Raw genomic sequence first — 18938 nt, 5'->3', positions numbered from 1 at the left:
TTCTCTCATTCTGCTAAAAGTGAATTTGAACATCAGTTGCTAAGCAAAGCAATTCAAAATGAACAGAGTCGGTATAAAAAATTGAAGTCAGAAATAGAAACGGGATAAACCCATAAAGCCCAATTTTAGATGCCCGCTATTTGAACGTCGTTCCTATAAGTCTTAGTTACCACCTCTAATGCTTATTGGTGTTGATAGTAGCCCCTGTAGCCTCTCTCTACGAAACAGAAGTATGTTCAACTACGAAATGCCATCAAAATAAATCGGACTTAAAAAATATTTTTGTACAAAAATCTTTTTTTTCAATATATTCTTCGTTCAATCCCAATCATGCTTATTGGAATCAACGGCGGCTATTTTCCGGCAATCTGCCGGGTATGTTTTGGTTGGAATTGTTCAATTGGTCTACTGGTCAGATTGAGTATTCTTTATCTTTTCAGTAAATTTTTGGATTGTTTAATTGCTCTCAAACGAAGTTTGTAGCAGTTATATTAGTCCTGTCGGTCTTTTTTTATGCGATTTTTCGCTTGACCGATTTTTCGTCTGACGCTTTTGACTTTTCGTCCTCAAAAACGGTATAAACAGGTATCGCCCAGTGGGCATTAATTGCTCCTAGAACTTTTCAGCTCTGTTTCAGCCCAAAACCGTTTTGTTGACTTGTCCTTATGGTTTTGAAGGGCGGTTCTTAGAGGTTGAAGAGCCCCCCACTGTTGATCCCCCCACTATTGCCCCCCACCGCGCTGTTTCCCCCCACCCCACTGTTGCCCACCCACCTGCCAGCCCCCTTCCTCCCCATCAGCCGTCGGGTGCATCCCCCGTGGCTACTGACGAACAACCCATCGCTAAAAACGCATTTTTATACTAATTTTCACAATTTTTTTCAAGCTTTTTGAAAATTTTTGTCATTTTTTGATTTTTATCAGCCCTAGATTTCAAGGAACCCACTCTATTGTTTGATAATAGGTTACTGTATAGTTTCTAGTGGTAATAGAATGGTTTCGACATTTCAACGTTACGAATTTTTACATTTTTTTTTGGATAAAACTTTCAAATTTTTGCATGGTTTTAGAAAATTTTTGTCGTCGTTTTTTTAGGTTTATCAAGCCTCAGGTACCAAGGAGTCTCCTCTAGGCTTTGATAATAGTTTACTGTATAGTTTCTAGGTGTAATGAAATTTTTTTCAAGATTTTAACATCACGAATTTTAGCATTTTTTTTTTCCAAAAATAGCATTTTTAATTTTCAAAATTTATTGTCCTTATTCAAGATTTTCCGGCCTCAGGGTTCAGAAAACCTCCTTAATTTTGATAATAGTGTTCGCTGCATAGTTTCTAGTGGTAATGGAATGGTTTTCAACATTTTAACATCACGAATTTTAGCAATTGTTTGATAAAACTTGATTTTTTTTCAGATTTTTCAAAATTTGCCATTATCTAGGTTTTTCCAGCCCCAGGAACCAGGAAACCTCCTCTAGGCCTTGATGATAGGTTGCTGAAAATTTTTTTTTGGCCATAGAATAGTTTTCAACTTTTTAATATAAATTTTTTTGATTTTTTCGTAAAATTTGCAGTTTTTTGACATTTTTGTCATTTTATAGGTTTATCGAGAACCAAGAGCCAAGGAACTTCCTCTAGACTTTGATAATAAGTTATTGTATAGTTTCTAGATGCAATGGAGTATTTTTAAAGACTACAACTTTTTACGAGTTTAAGCATTTTTTTTTGAAATTTTTGGCAATGTTTTTTGAAATTGTTTGTCATTTTTTTAGGTTTTCCCAGCCTCAAGAGCCAGGAAACCTCCTTCGAGGTTTGATAGTAAGCTGCTGCTGAATTTCTAGAGTTAATGGAATGGTTATCATTATTTTAGTGACTCGAGTCTGCAATTTTTGATAAAATTGAGTTTAAAAAGTTTTTGAAAAATTGTTATCATATATGGATCTTTTTGAGCCAGTGAAACTGTTTAAGGCTTGAAATAGGGATGCTGGAGTGTCTCTTGAGACGATGGAATTGTGTTCTGAGGATATTAATATCAAGATTATTAGCAAGATTTTGTTAAAATTTGTAATTGTTTAAATATTTTTGTCCTTCTCTGAGTTTAAAGATCAACGAAGCTTTTTAAGTCTTGCAGATGGTTTACATGACAAAAATCCAGGGACAAAAATTGTTTTTGAACATTTTCTCTACTGCGAAATCTGGAAACCTTTTAAATTTTGCACTTTTCTTTTTTCCAGCTGCTGTTATGTGGCGTGATGTCATCCTCTATTACCCTCATTAACGCTGAATTATTATAGAAATGTTTTTATGATTGCACTTTCAGTTTTTTTCGATGTTTTAGTTACAAGGCTAGAAAACATGAATTTGTAGAGTCGAAGATTCCTTGCTCTCTCTCTCTCTCTCCCTCTGTGTGTGTGTGTGCGTGTGGGTGTGTGTGTGTGTGTGTGTGTGTGTGTGCGTGTGTGTGTGTGTGTGTGCGTGTGTTTGTGCGCGCGTTTGTGTTTGTGTTGGCTGGCGTTTATTTCCTTCTCTTTTTCGCTCGAGTTTAATTTCGCCCGCTCTCTCCTTTAACTCTTTTGTTGATGCCGCATTTCAGCGGCTGTTATGTGGCGTGATGCCATCGTCTATTACCCTAATCTCAGGCCCCTTCAATCAAGCTAAAGCTAACCTCACTAAACAGTGGCTAGGTACTGACGAAGCCAACCGCTCGCCGGTCGTTTGAGAGCAATTCGCCCGACGTTAGTCGGTTATGTTATTTTAAGGACCTGTTCTGCTATGTCTTTTTTTTAAAATTTGTTCTACCTTTCAATAACGTTTTACGTAAGTCAAGACTTTCTCTTTTGACTAATGACTTATCTCTCATTGTTTCAATTGAATTGAATTTATTATTCATTCAGCATTATTACGGGATTACATTTTTACGCGATTACGTGAACACTAAAAATTGAAAGCGAAATAAACGGGTTAAACCAACAAATCCTGGGCTGTAAAGCATGTCCTCAAACCTAAAGGCTAAATTCATCAAATCTAATGAAACTGTAGACCAAATTTCGACGCTTGGAAAAATTTGCGCTGTCGTCAAATTCTCTTTGAAGCCCAATCAATGTAGCTCAGTGGGGTCAACGGTGTCTATTTCCTGACAATCTTTCGGCAGTGCTTTTATACGCAGCAACATTTGTAAGGTTTTTAGTAGTTCGTTTGCAACCGATGTTACATTTAATTGCCTTGAATCTTTTCGCCTTTATCTGTCGAGAATTTAAGGAATGTTCTTCATGCTGCGAGTGTTGCTGTCGCTCCTCATTTCTTTTTTGTCTGTTTTTTTTTACATTTCTCTGGAAATTTTGAATTTAGTGTAGTTGTAGTTTAATCTCTTGTTATAAGCTCTGCTGTTGCCGATATACGAACAATGTTTTTGCCTTCCATAATCTATTTAAGGTTTGGTGATCTTTGATTTTCTATTAGCAATCTGTTCTTTAAAATAGTATTTGCAACGAACACGTCAAGAATACATTTAACGGCGTTGTTTCTCGCTCTCTGAATTTTTTTCATAGTAATTTTTGACATGAATTATGGGCTCGACATAAATTTCTACGCTCATTGAAATTAGTTTTTTGTGCTTTCGCTGGAATTATTTCTGCTCACACGTAAGGTACTCTCAAATTGAGTTTTGGTCTCTTCAATTGGAGGTCTTTAGGTCAACTGAGTATGTTTTACTCTAATTAAAGCTTATCTATGAGCATCCGTGGGAAACAGTAATTTCGACAAGTTCTTTGAAAGCAGGTTAGGACATCACGAATAAAAAAATTGATGAGAATGCGATCTTTTTTACTATTTTGAGACTTGAAGTTCCCATCGCAAATGTTATAAGTGCCAGTTACTTTTTAATTGGTAATTTGAGACTGCAAATCTGCGACGCATGATTACATTTTTTTTCTGTTAAGTTATTATAGCTGCGAAGCGGTGCTCTTGGTTTTTTTACAATTCAAAGAATTTGAATTGTATTGGGCCGCTCTCTTTTTTTAGAGATCTGTTCACACATTATCATGATTTTTGAAGTCAAAATGGAGTAGTGATTTTAGTCACGCCGAACCAGGAAGTGGAGCGAAAAAGCGATTGGTTTTGCGGCGTGAATTTTTTTGCTCTAATTTTAAGTAAAGAGAGAAAACGGTTTTTGAACAAATTTTGCTTTCTCGCTTGTGGTTTTTTGTTCACATGCGGCAATTTCACTTTGACTTTTAATTGCTCTTGAACGCAGTTCATAGCAATTATAGTAAACGTGTGTCTTTTTTTTTATGCAAAATTTTCGCTTGACGGTTTTGACTTTTCGAGTGACTTTTACGCCCTTGACTTTTTGCATTTCGCGTGATCTAAAATTCTCTCTCAATCACAATTTCAACAGCTGAACTCAATTGGCGGCAATTTAATACTAAAAGTCAAATAGAAAATGCGCCGAAACTGGTGTCATTTTTTTACTTTAAATCTTAATAGTGGTATATATTAACCTCTAATGTGGTTATTTGAAGCCCACTATAGAACTTCTTAGTCCCATTTAGGCTACCCCTCCCCTCCCTCCGACTGAAGCAGGCTGCAATTGATTAGAGCTCCCACTAGTCGTTCAAGAGCAATTCTTCCGACGTTTAGTCGCTTATGTTTACTGTTTTTTTTTTCAATTTTTCTAATCGAATTTTTTTCTAAACGGTTCTGCCAACCCATTCACAGTTTATTCTAGGCCTAGTTTTTTATTTAACCAAATTTTTTTTCTCGCTAGTGATTTTTGGTTCACATGCGGCATTTGACATTGATTCTCTGTTTTTTTTTCAATTTTCTGCTCTGATTTTTTTTGGAAATGATTTTCCCAATTCTCTCAGTCCGTGCGTGGTCTAGTTTTTTATTAATAGCCGCGAAGCGATATAGGCTATTATTGGGGACATCGTGGGGTTTTTTTTAACTCGTCGTCTCCATCGATGATTCTTACGACCTGACTTCTTGGAATTGACTTCAGTGACTTCTATCGCTTTGCAGTTAAAATTTGTGTACGTGACGTTGTTTCTGCTTTTAGGTCAATTGCGTGACTTACCTCACCCAAAAAATTGACTTCTGAACTCACTTATGGAACTTTAATTTTTTATGAAGTTTTACTAGTTAATAGTGTGCATCTAAGTAGTGCCAATCTTATATGCCCTAATTTGTGATTATTAGTCTTGAGTTTTTGATTTCGAATATCAATTTTGAAATAGCTCTTTAAGGGCGTTTTCCTTATAGAACGTATGTGTCAAAAATTGACACTCCGAAACTAACCCGAAAAGTCTAGTGGTCTATTGAAGGACTGGTGGTCGATCTGTCTATCTTATTTCTTTAGGTGTTTCAATTCCTGGAAGGCCACGAGCGTCCATGGCGGCTATTTTCCGGCAATCTGCCGGCTATGTTTTGGTCAATGAAAATTCTTCGAATTGTACGTCAAGACTTGTCCAGCACAGCTTAGGCGCTCTACATTTTTATACCCGCGAAGCTGTAAGCTGAGCGGAGCTATATTGCGGTGATGTTGGTTGTTCTATTTCGTCGTCTGACGCTCTTCGTCGTTTTACATTTGTTCACACAGCAAAGCTGAAAACGTCAAATTTTCTGAATATTTTCTTCCTTTCACTTACGGCGTTTGAGCGCGTGACGTCATTTCTCATTTTTTCTCTAGCAAAGGTTTTACGATCGATTGCCTGATTAGATTTTGACCATACGTGACCTACCTCACTCAATAAACTGATTTTTACACTTTCAAGTTTAATCTGAGTTAGTTTAAGGTCAAAGGAAATTATATGTTCAGTAAAGGTTCCTAATAAAAGGCATCTGCGGAGTGAATGTTAACAAGCTTAATTAAGATATCGCTAAATGTTTTTTTACCTAGTTTTGGGCGGCGTCGATTTTTTTTCCAATTTAGATCTGTATCTGTTTCTATTTCTGTTATACTGCACGCAAGTCTTCTTTCGCAGCTATTCCGGCAATCGCCGGCTATGTTATATAAATCCAACATGATTTTATAAAAGCTTAGCTGTTTGGCTTGGGCAGGTAAAATTCGGAATGGAAGTGGAAGGCAATTTTAGGGAATACGTAATATTTTGCAGAAACTATGTCTGATCTTTTGCTTTAGCGTGTTGATGCCCGCTGCAGTTGGTGCTTTCCTGGTGTTGGGAGTGGTGATGATAATCTACTGTTGGAAGAAACATAAGAAGACTATTCAGAGGAAAGAGCAGGCACTCAAGGACTTCTACGTCGGAGAGGGCAAATCCAACATCCGAGTGAGAACCCCACCATGCTTCAAGCTTCCATAATTATTTTGTTTTTTAATAGCCGCACAGCGATAGCTGGGGCTATTATTGGCCTTCTCTTGGTTTTTTGCAATTCAAAGAATTTGAATTTTATTGGGGCGCTGTCTTTTTTTTTAAGATCTGTTCACACATTTTCATGATTTTTGAATTCAAATCGGAGTAGTGATTTTGGTCACGCCGAAACAGGAAATGGAGCGAAAAAGCGAGTGGTTTTGTGGCGTGAATTTTTTTCGCTCTAATTTTAAAGTAGAGTGCGAAAATGGTGTTTGAACAAAATTTCGGTTTCTCGGTAGTGGTTTTTTGTTCACATACGGCAATTTCACTCTGATTTTTACTGTTATTTCGATTATTTGGATCAGATTTTTTTCTAAACGGTTTTCCCAATCCATTCACAGCTCATTCTAGGCCTAGTTTTTTGTTTGAATTAAATTTTCATTTCTCGCTAGTGGTTTATTTTGTTCACATGCGGCATTTTGACATTGATTTTTTAATAGCCGCACAGCGATAGCTGGGGCTATTATTGGCCTTCTCTTGGTTTTTTTTTTATTTCGTCGTCATGATTTTTGTTACGACCGTATGACGTCACAGCCACTTTTTGTTCATTCGTTCATGCAATTTCAACTGAATTGCATGTGTGACGTCATTTTTCGCTCTTAGTGGAGCGAGTTTTTTGTTCATGCGCGTGATTAAATTTTTTGTCACACTTGACTTACCTCACTCTCAAAAATGACTTCCTCACTTTCAAATTGACTTTTATTTAATTTAATTCAAAGAGATAAGGTCAAATGGGTGTGTGTCACTCTAAATGAAGGTTATTAGAGATCAGCTAATAGAGGCAGCAATGACTTACACCGATTTTTAATCAAAATATAACAGATCAGCCCTCAATGAAAAGACGAATTTTTTTGGTCTGTCTTTTTTACTGTTTTTTTAGACTGCTGATCTACGAATCTATTGCGGCTATTTTCTGGCAATCTGCCAGCTATGTTTTTCTTATTTTTCGATCTGATTTTTTTTTAAATATTTTTCTCATTTCACTCATAGTCTTACGTCCTGCTATGTTTTTTTATTTCGTCGTCATGATTTTTGTTACGACCATATGACGTCACAGCCACTTTTTGTTCATTCGTTCATGCAATTTCAACTGAATTGCATGTGTGACGTCATTTTTCGCTCTTAGTGGAGTGAGTTTTTTTGTTCATGCGCGTGATTAAATTTTTGGTCACACTTGACTTACCTCACTCTCAAAAATGACTTCCTCACTTCGAAATTGACTTTTATTTACTTTAATTCAAAGAGATAAGGTCAAATGGGTGTGTGTCACTCTAATTGAAGGTTATTAGAGAGCAGCTAATAGATGCAGCAAAAACTTATACAGATTTTTAATCTAAATATAACAGATCAGCCTTCAATGAAAAGACGAATTTTTTTGGTCTGTCTTTTTTACTGTTTTTTTAGACGGCCGATCTATGAATCTATTGCGGCTCTTTTCTGGCAATCTGCCAGCTATGTTTTCATTTCATTTTTTTAATTTGTAATTATTTTTAAACCGAAGAGTAACCCAGCAATTAAACAATTTCTAAATAAGTTAGTTTAACTTTTGAATTGAGCTTATAAATGTACGATTATGATTGTCTTATTTTGATGCCAAATGTCATATTTCATGTTTTTAAGGTGGGACAATTTTTTGACTACGTAAACTTAATTTTTAATTTTGTTTTCAAGATGAATAGAAATTTTTGGTGTGATTGGACAATTGGCGTGGTTGCAGGGCATTGCCAACAGAGGACAGCTGCTCATTGTGGAACCAGAGGCCATTGAACTGAAACAGGTAATTGGACAGGGTGCTTTTGGGTGTGTATACAGTGCACTCTGGAGGCCACCAAATGAGAACATTGAGATCCCAGTGGCTGTCAAACAGCTGAAAAACGATCCCAAAGCAGCCAATCAGAACACAGAACTGCTCGATGAGGCAAAACTTATGGCATCTGTGAACCATGACAACCTGGTGCGGTTGATCGCCATTTCTATGAATGACCCAATGATGCTCATTACAAAGTTCATGACCCATGGAGGCTCGCTCCAGTTTATTGTTCGTCATAAAGATATCATGACTTCCTATCAATTCATGGAATGGGCCAGGCAACTGGCGGCAGGAATGGAGCACCTGGAATCACTGGGAATGATTCATCGAGATCTGGCGGCTAGGAATGTGCTGGTCGAGGATCCCAAGAGAATCAGGATATCAGATTTTGGTCTTTCGAAGTTGCTGGATGCGGACAAGGACGAGGTTGACTACCAAGCGGATGACAGCAAACTACCCATTAGGTGGCTTGCTAAGGAATGCTTAGTTGGTTAGTAAATTTGTTCTCTTATTGTGCGATATTTGAAAAAAGTTTTCAGATTCAATCTGCAGGGGTTACAAAGTGCGTGTTATTGCCTGGCAAATTATATAATTGGTAAGCTTGAGGTTGCCGTATACTATGCAGCCACTAAGCCTCAAGTCATTATATTGGAAAAGATCCGAATTTCTTTTCAGGTCGACTGTTCTCGCACAAGAGTGACGTGTGGGCATACGGAGTAACCCTGTGGGAGTTCTTCGTGTATGGATTGGAGAAGCCATATGGCAAAGTAGATCTGCAGACTGTCAAGGATCTTGTTATCAGAGGGCGACGTCTCGTCCAACCACAGACCTGCTCTCTAGAGCTGTACACTCAGATGCTCAAATGTTTGTCATTTTTTGTAACTAACGATATGGTTAAACGAATGCCAAACATTCGGCCGGCTATTTTGTGTTTCTGTTTAATAGCCGCCCTCATCTTCTCAGCCGGCTATTATAGCGCTCCTATTTTTTTTTTTTACTTCGTCGAATAAAAAAATGTTTCGCTTTACCTCATTTTGCCGCCTTTTCAACATTTTGCGTGAAATCTTTTTGACTTCTCTAGGCTAGTTTCTCTCTTCTCTCATTCTGCTAAAAGTGATTTTGAACATCAGTTGCTCAGCAAAGCAATTCAAAATGAACAGTCAGTATAAAAAATTGAAGTCAGAAATAGAAACGGGATAAACCCATAAAGCCCAATTTTAGATGCCCGCTATTTGAACGTCGGTCCTATAAGTATTAGTTACCTCTCTCTAATGCTTATTGTTATTGATAGTAGCCCCTGTAGCCTCTCTCTAAGAAACAGAAGTATGTTCAACTACGAAATGCCATCAAAATAAATCGGACTTAAAAAAATGTTTTTGTACGAAAATCTTTTTTTTCAATATCTTCTGTTATTTCAATCCCAGTCATGCTTATTGGAATCAACGGCGGCTATTTTCCGGCAATCTGCCGGGTATGTTTGAAGTTCTGGGATAAAAAACAACAATAATATAGATTTTTTGGATACCACAAGGGTAGCATTGTACAGCGTCTCTTTTTTCAAGCAATAAATCGAGAGAAAAGTATTTCAATCAGGCTATTCAGATGTAGAAAGTATCGACCAGTAAAAGGATGTTTTGTGTCGTGGGATTTTTTTGAATAATTTATTGCCCTCAAACGCAGTTTGTAGCAATTATATTAGTCATGTGATCTTAGCAACTCGAAGAGGAGTAATGGCATTACATAGATTTTTTACGACTCGAAGACGAGTACTTGGTGGAGCGTCTTATTTATCAATAACTTTTTGGCGTGTATTTAAAACAGGAGGTAGAAGTCAATACCGAGCGTAAAACTTAGCGTTTAGGTCAAACACAACGTTTGAGCCAAGCAAAAATCGGCTGAAGGAATTAAAGAGCAGAAAGTAGAGGGAGTAATTCTCTGTCAAGCCGCGTTTTTGAGAGAGAGCGAGAATAGGTGTGAGAACTTTTCGCTAAGCGAGCTAAATTTTTTAATCACGAGCTGCTCTCTATCGAAGTAATTTTCACTTCTCGCTTTGATTTTCAGAAAGGTTTATTATGTTGCTTGCAGGTTTATTATGTTGTTTATTATTGTTTAATTATGGTTGCTTGCAGGGTATATATTACTTATTGACAACAATTAAAGGTTTGACAGCACAAGTTTCCCTAATTTAAATTTCTGCAGTTTTGTGTAATTTTTACTTCTTGCTCATGTTTTTTTGTGTTTTTTTGCTGTCCCTTTTATGTGCTCCCGCGTGGGTGCTCAGTCAATAACCAGCAACTGTTTCTTAAGGTGCCTTAAGAGCAGTTATTAATGCTTTGCAATTTTCAGAGAACATCAATAAAAGTTACACGGTTTTTAATAGCCGCCCTCATCTTCTCAGCCGGCTTTTATAGCGCTCCTATTTTTTACAATTCAAAGAATTTGAATTGTATTGGGGCGCTGTCTTTTTCTGGTCAAACATTTTCATGATTTTTGAAGTCAAATTGGAGGAGTGATTTTGGTCACAACGAAACAGGAAGTGGAGCGAAAAAGCGAGTGGTTTTGCGGCGCGAAATTTTTTCGCTCTAAATTTAAAGTAAAGTGAGAAAGCGGGGTTTGAACAAAAATTCGCTTTCTTGTTAGTGATTTTTTGTTCACATGCGGCAGTTTCACTCTGATTTTTACTGTTTTTTCGATTATTTGGATCGGATTTTTTTCTAAGTGGTTTTCCCCATCCATTCACAGCTCATTCTAGGCCTAGTTTTTTGTTTGAATTGAATTTTCATTTCTCGTTAGTGGTTTTTTTGTTTACATGCGGCATTTTGACATTGATTTTCTGGTTTTTTCTTATTTTTTGATCTGATTTTTTTTAAAATGGTTTTCTCAATTCACTCATAGTCCATTCTTGGTCTAATTTTTCTGTTTAGTCAATGAAAATTTTTTGAATTGTACGTCAGGACTTGTCCTGCTATGTTTTTTTACTTCGTCGAACTTTTTTTTCGCTTTACCCATTTTGCCCCTTTTTCGACATTTTGCGTGAAATCTTTTTGACTTCTCTAAGCTAGTTTCACTCTTCTGTCATTCTGCTCAAAGTCCTTTTAAACAGCAGCTGCTCAGCAAAGCAATTCAAAATGACGAAAGTCAGTATAAAAAAATCAAAGTCAGAAATAGAAACGGTATAAACCCATAAAGCCCATTATTAGATGCCCGGTACTTGACCCTGTAGCCTCTCTTTGAGAGACAGGAGTATGTTCAATGACATCAAAATAAATCGCACTTAAAAATGTTTTTTTACAAAAATCAATTTTTTTTGATATTTTCTTTTCTTTCAATCCCAATAGAGTTATGGGAATCAACGGCGGCTATTTTCCGGCAATCTGCGGGGTATGTTTTTAGTCTTGATCCTCGATTCTTTTCTTTTTGCTCGGGTTTTTCATTTTTCGTTGTTTGCATCATTGGATATTCATTGGTTGAACATAAATAAATCTCAGCTGAGTATGATAAAATCAGACAACGCTCTAAAGTTGCAACTTATGAAATGTTTCCAAGAAAATATTTTCATAATTTGCCTTTTTACCGTGATAATTTGTTTCCTCCTTTGGTTATTCCAATTTGAATGGTGTAATGGAAGTTAATAGTTTTATTAATTCAGTTGTCTGTGGTCTAGGCTGCTAGTTAATTTTTAGTTCGAATCAATTACAGAGTCTTTCCTTAATGTTTTTTTAAGTTGAATCAAGTTTATCCATAACTTTCCTTTCCTTTCGAACATTTAACCTGTTTTTCATCGTTGGCTTCTGTTTTCGAACAATGGATTTTAACCTTAGCTTGGTCTGCAATGCATAGTTTTCGGAACTATGGTAATATTCAAGGTGAAAAGGCCATTGATAATTTATGCTCGCTAATTTATCAAACCTATCAAACTCCCCTACCTTCCACCTACCTACCTACTTACCCCCCCCCCCCGCAACTAGCAACTAACTACCCCCCCCCCCCCCCAACCTCCTGCCTACCCCCTTTTGAGACATTTCTCGATGAAGGTTGCTTTATACTGCTCTCCATAACGCCTGTTATCTGTTATTCTTGTAAATTGTCTTTTGTTTTGCTTTGTTTTGGCCAGAATAGGCAACTCTTGGTTTTTTTGCTTTTCGATTAGTTTGCGGGCATTTTTTGCATGTGTGCAACTATTATTACTGGGTTTAAATTTTCAGTTGAATTGAAATTTTGGTGCAGATTGGCGAGAGGACATGGGAACTTGTAGGTAAGAAATGGGTTTTGTTTTAGGCTGGATGACAGTGCCTGACAGTCGTCCTTCCTTCACCTACTTGGAGAATTGGTTTGCAGAATCCAGGGAGTGTGCTTCCAAATACTTCTTCACTAAAGTAAGTTACAATTTCCCGTGAATTTGCGAGACTTATTGTGTGAGATGGTTGGCACGTTTTTAATCGCTCTCGAACGAAGTTTGAAGCAATTATTTGTGCATGTGTGTTATTTGTTATTTGCAATTATTTGTGCAGTTATTAGTACCCAGTACTAATAACACTAATTATTCGAAATTTTCACTGGACCGTTTTCTTCTAGAACATTCTGTCGATTTCACTGTTTGAATGACTTTTTCACGCTTGACTTCTTGATTTTGCCTCACTTAAATTGCCTTACTTATTGAGAAATTAAATTTGCGTTGCTAAAACAAAGCGATTGTACGCTAAGAGAGCATAAGTGCTTGTAATGTGCCTTTGTGCTTAGCTATATTGTTGGGTTAGATTTGTTGAAGTAATGTTCCTCGCTGATTTAATTAACTACTTAGTAGCATAGCTTTTGTTACTTAAAATTATTCTTTTCGCGGATATAATTGTACAGGACCTGAGCGGTTTCAATTTTGCTTCGGAGCAGGGCCGACAGCTAAATGGGTTTTCTTGTTAAAGAAAAGAGATTTCAATGTGATACTGAATTTTTAGGCGGTTGATCTTTAGCTTGATAATTTTGGTTGTGTCCCTCTGATTAATACTTTTTAAGACCCGGGGGCCGTATTTACATTTGAGTAATCATTGTACAAATACATCAAGATTAACTCAAGATAACAAAACTTCTGGCGCGTGCTGGCACGTGACGGACAAATAAAGTGAACATAGAAAAGTGTACAGTGTATATATAAATACCGGTTAGAACTATCACAAGTTCCTGCGTTATGAGTAAATCAAATAACAAAAGATAAATAAGTGGTTTTTATAACAAATATACTTGAGAAAGTTTACAGGACATTAATAAAGTAAATACACATTTTCGCATCTTAATAAGGCAGAAAAATCAAGTCTATATATATATGTCTTGAGAATATAAAAGATCTAGCACTATATAAAATGATCAGTAGAAAAGGGGAAAGATATATCCATTACTATATAAAACGTACTTTAGGACGTTACAGTGCCTGTTGAGTGTCAAGGGCTATAGTTGAGTGGCTAGGGCTTCAGTCTAGACGGGGGAGGTCGCGGATTCGAATCCTTCTATTGTCGTATTTTGCACCCATGAAGAAAAGTTTTTCTTTGCTAAAGCCCCCTCTGAATTATATTGGCCCGCCTGGCAGAGTCGTTCGAGAGCAATATGTCCGTCGTATGTCGGTTTATATTTCAACTTTCCTTCCTTATGCTTTGAAGAACGCCTATATATAAGAACGCTTATATATAAATATAATGGTAACGCCAGGGTCATTTTTCTTGGTTTTCGAGTTTAGGGGGCAATGAAGTTTTTTCAAGCTTGCGCTTCAATTTGGGATAGATTTTAACAGCACACTATTGGTTTTGAAAACGAAAGCACGATGGGTATTTAACGAGGTTTTTATATATCTGTTTTGTTAAAAGTTTTTTAAGTGCTCTGAGATGAATTTAAGGGCTCCTAGAGGCTCTTATTATGATACTCTAAGTATGCAATTCAACTAATCTTTTGGAGATATAAATTCAGTCTGTGAAGTGAGGTTCTTAAAGTTTGACCCCCCCACTTCATTTTTCCGGCAATTAAGCTACAGGTAGCCTCCCTAAACAGTATCTAGCGAATGTGGAAGCCAACCGCTTGCCAGTTGTTTGAGAGCAATTTGCCCGACATTAGTAGTTTCACCGAGAACTAGTGATCTTTTAATAGCGTCTTTAGTTTTTCATCTTTCTGATCATTTTTTTGCTCTCAAACGAAGTTTGTAGCAGTTATATTAGTCCTATTGTAGTCCTATTTACATGAACTAATAATATTTTGTACTTATTAAAGCAATTATTTGAAAGCAATTTTCCGACAAAATGCGTTTTAGACAAATTCGTCTAAATTGAGGTAAAACATTCGTCTAAATCGAGGTAAAATAATTATCGATGCTAAACTGAAATTTTATTGCCTTATTTTTCTGTAAAAATGATTGTTTTTTGTTTTTCCGACAATGTCAAAAAGGTTTGAATGACATTTTGACGTTTCAGTCAAAAGTTTTAAATTAGTTCAAGGAGCCGCGAATTTTTTAAGAAGGCAACTTTTTGGGATAATTGTGGACCTTTTGACTAAAAATCATGTTTCTGAAGACATTTTCACCAACAACTAGTCATCTTTTACAGCATCTTTTGTTTTTCAAATTTTTAATATACCTGCTATAAACGAAGTTTATTGCCAGTTAAGTTATATTACTGCTGTTTTTGACTTGTATTTTTAACTCGATTTTTTGCTGGACCATTTCTGAGGCTTTGAATATTTTGTCCTCAAAAGCGACATTAAAAGGTGACGCTTGGAGGGCATTGAGTGGCTGGGCAGCTCTTAAAGCCTTATTATACCTTTCTAGTCTTTAAATATGGGATTCACCGAAACTGTCGTGGAGACGTCAATTCCTTATATAGGGGGCTGTTCTTAGAAGTTTGAGCCCCCTCATAATTAGACCCCCTCCTCCTCCTCCTCACTCACCTCCCCCTCTTTTAGTCCCCCATTATGCTGCCATTCCTAAGCCCTAGCTAGATACTATCGAAGCCAACCACCCGTTTGTTACTAATTTGAGAGCAATTCGCAAGATGTCAGTTGGTTATGTTGAAGGTTTCGGTTAGTTTGTAGGTTGACAAGAAAGAATGAGTTGGTTTTGAAAAGAATAAATTCTATGATAAATTAGTCCATGAAATTTGCTTTTTTACAGTTTGGAACTGATCGGCTGATGAAATTTTCTGTTAGATTTTGACGATTCCAGTTCTTTTCTCTGGTGATTTCGATGGGAATTTTTTATTTTAAAGTGCCTGACAGTCGTCCTTCCTTCACCTACTTGGAGAATTGGTTTGCAGAATCCAGGGAGTGTGCTTCCAAATACTTCTTCACTAAAGTAAGTTACAATTTCCCGTGAATTTGCGAGACTTATTGTGTGAGATGGTTGGCACGTTTTTAATCGCTCTCGAACGAAGTTTGAAGCAATTATTTGTGCATGTGTGTTATTTGTTATTTGCAATTATTTGTGCAGTTATTAGTACCCAGTACTAATAACACTAATTATTCGAAATTTTCACTGGGCCGTTTTCTTCTAGAACATTCTGTTGATTTCACTGTTTGAATGACTTTTTCACGCTTGACTTCTTGATTTTGCCTCACTTAAATTGCCTTACTTATTGAGAAATTAAATTTGCGTTGCTAAAACAAAGCGATTGTACGCTAAGAGAGCATAAGTGCTTGTAATGTGCCTTTGTGCTTAGCTATATTGTTGGGTTAGATTTGTTGAAGTAATGTTCCTCGCTGATTTAATTAACTACTTAGTAGCATAGCTTTTGTTACTTAAAATTATTCTTTTCGCGGATATAATTGTACAGGACCTGAGCGGTTTCAATTTTGCTTCGGAGCAGGGCCGACAGCTAAATGGGTTTTCTTGTTAAAGAAAAGAGATTTCAATGTGATACTGAATTTTTAGGCGGTTGATCTTTAGCTTGATAATTTTGGTTGTGTCCCTCTGATTAATACTTTTTAAGACCCGGGGGCCGTATTTACATTTGAGTAATCATTGTACAAATACATCAAGATTAACTCAAGATAACAAAACTTCTGGCGCGTGCTGGCACGTGACGGACAAATAAAGTGAACATAGAAAAGTGTACAGTGTATATATAAATACCGGTTAGAACTATCACAAGTTCCTGCGTTATGAGTAAATCAAATAACAAAAGATAAATAAGTGGTTTTTATAACAAATATACTTGAGAAAGTTTACAGGACATTAATAAAGTAAATACACATTTTCGCATCTTAATAAGGCAGAAAAATCAAGTCTATATATATATGTCTTGAGAATATAAAAGATCTAGCACTATATAAAATGATCAGTAGAAAAGGGGAAAGATATATCCATTACTATATAAAACGTACTTTAGGACGTTACAGTGCCTGTTGAGTGTCAAGGGCTATAGTTGAGTGGCTAGGGCTTCAGTCTAGACGGGGGAGGTCGCGGATTCGAATCCTTCTATTGTCGTATTTTGCACCCATGAAGAAAAGTTTTTCTTTGCTAAAGCCCCCTCTGAATTATATTGGCCCGCCTGGCAGAGTCGTTCGAGAGCAATATGTCCGTCGTATGTCGGTTTATATTTCAACTTTCCTTCCTTATGCTTTGAAGAACGCCTATATATAAGAACGCTTATATATAAATATAATGGTAACACCAGGGTCATTTTTCTTGGTTTTCGAGTTTAGGGGGCAATGAAGTTTTTTCAAGCTTGCGCTTCAATTTGGGATAGATTTTAACAGCACACTATTGGTTTTGAAAACGAAAGCACGATGGGTATTTAACGAGGTTTTTATATATCTGTTTTGTTAAAAGTTTTTTAAGTGCTCTGAGATGAATTTAAGGGCTCCTAGAGGCTCTTATTATGATACTCTAAGTATGCAATTCAACTAATCTTTTGGAGATATAAATTCAGTCTGTGAAGTGAGGTTCTTAAAGTTTGACCCCCACTTCATTTTTCCGGCAATTAAGCTACAGGTAGCCTCCCTAAACAGTATCTAGCGAATGTGGAAGCCAACCGCTTGCCAGTTGTTTGAGAGCAATTTGCCCGACATTAGTAGTTTCACCGAGAACTAGTGATCTTTTAATAGCGTCTTTAGTTTTTCATCTTTCTGATCATTTTTTTGCTCTCAAACGAAGTTTGTAGCAGTTATATTAGTCCTATTGTAGTCCTATTTACATGAACTAATAATATTTTGTACTTATTAAAGCAATTATTTGAAAGCAATTTTCCGACAAAATGCGTTTTAGACAAATTCGTCTAAATTGAGATAAAACATTCGTCTAAATCGAGGTAAAATAATTATCGATGCTAAACTGAAATTTTATTGCCTTATTTTTCTGTAAAAATGATTGTTTTTTGTTTTTCCGACAATGTCAAAAAGGTTTGAATGACATTTTGACGTTTCAGTCAAAAGTTTTAAATTAGTTCAAGGAGCCGCGAATTTTTTAAGAAGGCAACTTTTTGGGATAATTGTGGACCTTTTGACTAAAAATCATGTTTCTGAAGACATTTTCACCAACAACTAGTCATCTTTTACAGCATCTTTTGTTTTTCAAATTTTTAATATACCTGCTATAAACGAAGTTTATTGCCAGTTAAGTTATATTACTGCTGTTTTTGACTTGTATTTTTAACTCGATTTTTTGCTGGACCATTTCTGAGGCTTTGAATATTTTGTCCTCAAAAGCGACATTAAAAGGTGACGCTTGGAGGGCATTGAGTGGCTGGGCAGCTCTTAAAGCCTTATTATACCTTTCTAGTCTTTAAATATGGGATTCACCGAAACTGTCGTGGAGACGTCAATTCCTTATATAGGGGGCTGTTCTTAGAAGTTTGAGCCCCCTCATAATTAGACCCCCTCCTCCTCCTCCTCACTCACCTCCCCCTCTTTTAGTCCCCCATTATGCTGCCATTCCTAAGCCCTAGCTAGATACTACCGAAGCCAACCACCCGTTTGTTACTAATTTGAGAGCAATTCGCAAGATGTCAGTTGGTTATGTTGAAGGTTTCGGTTAGTTTGTAGGTTGACAAGAAAGAATGAGTTGGTTTTGAAAAGAATAAATTCTATGATAAATTAGTCCATGAAATTTGCTTTTTTACAGTTTGGAACTGATCGGCTGATGAAATTTTCTGTTAGATTTTGACGATTCCAGTTCTTTTCTCTGGTGATTTCGATGGGAATTTTTTATTTTAATTGCCTTAACATAGAGAATAACACGTTAACCCCTCCAATTGAAATGGTTCTTTTGCAATTTTTTGACTGAGTTGTTTGCGCTGCTATTGGAGTTCTTTTGTGTTCACTGTTGCGAATAATTTTCAGTTACACGTGATTTCCCCCTCTCTTAAATAGAGTTTACTTAATTCTAGGTTGGATAAATTGAATATATGTCACTCTAACTAAATGTTATTTGAGAGCAGCTTTCCGAAACAATGCACGTATTTGACAAATTTTTTTTAAATCGAGATGAAGCATATCAGTAATTAGCGATGCAAAACTGACGTTTTGTTTCTTTGTTTCTGGGTAATAGTTATTCAATGCTGTCTTGAGGGGTTTTCAGGTGTTGGCAAGGCATATGTTTTCAAAATGAAAACATGAAGCGGTTGTGAAGAATGATGTTTTTTTGTTTTTCCGACTATGCTGTCAAGAGGCAAATAATGAAACGGTCATGTATAGATTATCCAGCTAACGCCAAATAGGAACAAGAATTGAACTCAAGAAAGAAAAATGAGCAAACTTGGAATGAATTGAAACCTCGTTAATTCAATGAAATGAA

General features: G+C 36.4%; 2 protein-coding genes across 2 annotated transcripts in view; one reads left to right on the top strand and one right to left on the bottom strand.

Moving 5' to 3' along the window:
- The window catches only part of LOC142353214 (uncharacterized), a 712302-nt gene that overhangs the window by 636921 nt on the left and 56443 nt on the right, over positions 1-18938 (top strand). Inside the window, exons 12-15 of the mRNA XM_075405443.1 lie at positions 6135-6282; positions 8084-8666; positions 8852-9040; positions 12455-12552. Coding sequence (XP_075261558.1) covers positions 6135-6282; positions 8084-8666; positions 8852-9040; positions 12455-12552 — 1018 coding nt within the window. The remainder of the gene's footprint in view (positions 1-6134; positions 6283-8083; positions 8667-8851; positions 9041-12454; positions 12553-18938) is intronic.
- LOC142353212 (uncharacterized) overlaps positions 1-18938 on the bottom strand; it is a 276576-nt gene that overhangs the window by 249816 nt on the left and 7822 nt on the right. The window lies entirely within an intron of this gene.

Source organism: Convolutriloba macropyga, chromosome 14, assembly GCF_964194025.1.
Source record: "Convolutriloba macropyga chromosome 14, txConMacr16.3, whole genome shotgun sequence".
Taxonomy (NCBI): Eukaryota; Metazoa; Xenacoelomorpha; order Acoela; family Convolutidae; genus Convolutriloba; species Convolutriloba macropyga.
Note: the sequence above shows the minus strand (reverse complement) of the source record. Positions and strands in the feature narration are given on the sequence as shown.